General features: G+C 42.9%; 1 protein-coding gene across 2 annotated transcripts in view; it reads right to left on the reverse strand.

Annotated features, from left to right (window-relative positions):
• Positions 1–1,687, reverse strand: part of LIAS (lipoic acid synthetase) — an 18,649-nt gene that overhangs the window by 13,251 nt on the left and 3,711 nt on the right. For both annotated transcript variants that reach the window (XM_008581982.1, XM_008581981.1), the window contains exon 3: positions 562–668. In XM_008581982.1, the coding sequence (XP_008580204.1) occupies positions 562–668 (107 nt within the window). The remainder of the gene's footprint in view (positions 1–561; positions 669–1,687) is intronic.

A 1,687-nucleotide genomic window follows, 5' to 3' on the forward strand; every position in this document is an offset into this window, starting at 1 on the left:
GGGAGCGCTGCCGCGCTTCCCAAGCGGCGCACTATCCAGTGCGCCACCGGGCCGGCCCGATCACAACATATTTTTGAAGAAATTCACTACTCAAACATGCTGTTACTCCTCGTTAGTGTAGTGGTGAGTAAAAAAAATGCTGTTAAACTGCCAAACTGTATATTAGGATCCCATTTTAAAATTAAAAACTATATAATGAATATATTTTATATGTGTAAAGGAAAATATATATATTGAAAGGATATACATTGAATGGTTAAAGAGGTATGGTTAATACTTGGGATTACATATGTGACATTTAAGTTTATACTCTTTCCAACAAACATATACTTAATTTGTAATATAAAACAAACAAACAAAAACCCCTTGTTTTCCAAGTTGCAGGGAAAAAAATTCTTTTGTATCTTTTGCAGGAAAAATGATTTTAAATGTACATTACTGGTAGTATCCCTTAACATCTTTATTTACTTTCCTTGCTATTATTTATATACTTATTAATAACTTTTAAGTTACATATATGTAGAAAGATTATGGCTTTTGGTTAAGAGAGATAGTTAACACTTTGAAGACTTACTGTATGGAGATTTAAATTCCGCAATGTATTTTTCAGTTTATTGTAATTTTTCCCCATGGGAATCTCTGTCTTTAGCCATGGAGGTAGTCTTAACCTACGGAAAGCCAAACAAAACTGTCTATTAACAAAGATGCTGCCAAATATTCACAGCATTTTGAAGTTATTTTGCTCTATTATAATTCCTAGTTAATCCTCCATAATCCTGGACTAACTCTTATAATTTCTTCCATAGGAGTAAGAATAGAGAATCAAATTTAGGCTTGCTCAAACCACTTTAGAAAACACCAGTAATATGGGCCGGTCCGTCGCTCACTCGGGAGAGTGTGGTGCTGATACCACCAAGGCCACGGGTTCGGATCCCTATATAGAGATGGCAGGTTGCTCATTTGGGAGACCGTGGTGCTGACAACACCAAGTCAAGAGTTAAGATCCCCTTACTGGTCATCTTTAAAAAAAAAAAAAAAGAAAGAAAAGAAAACACCAGTAATGGAATCTAACAGGCACTATGTTTTTTTTTTTTCTCCTTTTTACTGACCGGTAACGGGATCGCAACCCTCGGTGTCGCGCCCGTACCGGGGACTGGCAACGGGATCGCAACCCTCGGCGCTGCGCCTGCACCATGCTCAGCCAGTGAGCGGGAACTGGTCTCCACATGGGATCCGAACCCTCAGCAGGAGGGCCGCCCGCGCTCCCAAGCGGTGAACTCTCCAGTGCGCCACTGGGCGGGCCCTAACAGGCACTATGTTCATCTACCTTTTGCAAAGGCACAGAGTTACACCATTCTAATAAATGAATGAGGAAATTTTTGAACATCTTATTCTCCATGAATAATACTGCCCCAAAGTACTCTATTTGTTTTTTTGTTTTGTTTTGTTTTTGTTCTGTTTGTCCTCTTTGAGACCGGCTGCACCACGCTCAGCCAGTGAGCGCTGCGAGCACACCGGTCATCCCTCTATATAGGATCCGAACCCGCGGCGGGAGCGCTGCCGTGCTCCCAGCGCCGCACCCTCCGAGTGCGCCACGGGCTCGGCCCAAAAGTACTCTATTTGTTGGGCCGGCCCGGTGGCGCACTGCTACAGTGCGTCGCTTGGGAGTGTAGCGGTGCTCCCGCCG

This window comes from Galeopterus variegatus, unplaced genomic scaffold (genome assembly GCF_000696425.1).
Source record: "Galeopterus variegatus unplaced genomic scaffold, G_variegatus-3.0.2 Scaffold2498, whole genome shotgun sequence".
Lineage (NCBI taxonomy): Eukaryota > Metazoa > Chordata > Mammalia > Dermoptera > Cynocephalidae > Galeopterus > Galeopterus variegatus.